The sequence below is a fragment of the Equus asinus genome, chromosome 25, assembly GCF_041296235.1.
Source record: "Equus asinus isolate D_3611 breed Donkey chromosome 25, EquAss-T2T_v2, whole genome shotgun sequence".
Taxonomy (NCBI): Eukaryota; Metazoa; Chordata; class Mammalia; order Perissodactyla; family Equidae; genus Equus; species Equus asinus.
The window spans coordinates 15,523,291-15,524,332 of NC_091814.1; the positions used below are offsets into that span (position 1 = coordinate 15,523,291).

A 1,042-nucleotide genomic window follows, 5' to 3' on the forward strand; every position below is an offset into this window, starting at 1 on the left:
AATACATGGGGTTACAGAAGATACCAAATATAGTGATAAATACATCGTTAAATACAGTTCTTATTGTTGGGGCAGGGGGGCCCCCAGGACCCTAGGTTAAGAACTCCTGCTAGATGCTATGGAAAGGAAACAAGAGTAAGTGAAAAGAAGGCAGAGCAAGGTAGGAAAGATCAAGAAATCTCATCATCAATCCACTACAAGGACAAGAGGACAGCCCTTAAACGAGAATTTGGTCTAGGGCCTGAACACATCCTGGGACAGGCTTTCTTAAGAACAAAGATGGGCAGCAGATGTGAGTGAGGAGGTATTGGTCCTCTCTCCCTTTGCAGTATAGTCTCCCACATACAACCTGTCCCATATTTCTTTGCAGGGCCCAGAAAATCAAGAAAGAATGTCGAGTGATGATAAAAATAAATCTAGCGAATCCAAGAATGAGCCCAAGAACTGTGAACCCAGGTGTGAACAAAAGTGTGAGAACAAATGCCAACCTAGCTGTTTAAAGAAGCTGCTGCAACGGTGCTCTGAAAAGTGCCCACGGGAAAGGTGCCCAGCACCACCGAAGTGCTCACTGTGCCCCCCACCATGCCCACCACCGTGCCCTCCACCGTGCCCTCCAACGTGCCCTCCAACGTGCCCTCCGCCATGCCCTCCCAAGCCCTGTGTCAAGCCCTGTCCTCCTAAATGCCCACCACCCTGCCCGCCCCCAGAGTGAGGCACCAAGAGCATCAGCAGCCCCCTACCTCCATCATCTCCACCATGTTCATCACCTGGGGCTGAGAGCTGAAGCCATGAACTGACAAGTAAACGTGTTCCTCTGCTGTGCAAGACTTTCTTCTCTTAGTTTCCTGGCAGTTTTTGGTTTATTTGGTTTTTTCAAAGTGCTAAACCACCAAGAAGCGATCCCTGGGGAGTGAGGCTAGGACCCCAGCCCTTCACTGTCTTTGAAGACAGCCTCCCCTCTGACCCTGCCTGCTGTGTGGAGGGATTGGATACCTTATGAGGGGTGCACCCAGGTAACACCGCCCCTATTAGAGCCCAGGCT

The 1,042-nt window shown here is 50.8% G+C and overlaps 1 protein-coding gene across 1 annotated transcript; it reads left to right on the forward strand.

Annotated features, from left to right (window-relative positions):
• The first annotated feature begins 391 nt into the window (after positions 1-391).
• LELP1 (late cornified envelope like proline rich 1) lies at positions 392-712 on the forward strand. Its single transcript, XM_014864999.3, has one exon. The coding sequence runs from the start codon at positions 392-394 to the stop codon at positions 710-712; it is 321 nt and encodes a 106-aa protein (XP_014720485.3).
• Positions 713-1,042: the final 330 nt, after the last annotated feature.

Coding starts and splice junctions, on each gene's coding strand:
- LELP1 (XM_014864999.3), top strand. CDS start 392: ATGTCGAGTGATGATAAAAATAAATCTAGCGAATCCAAGAATGAGCCC.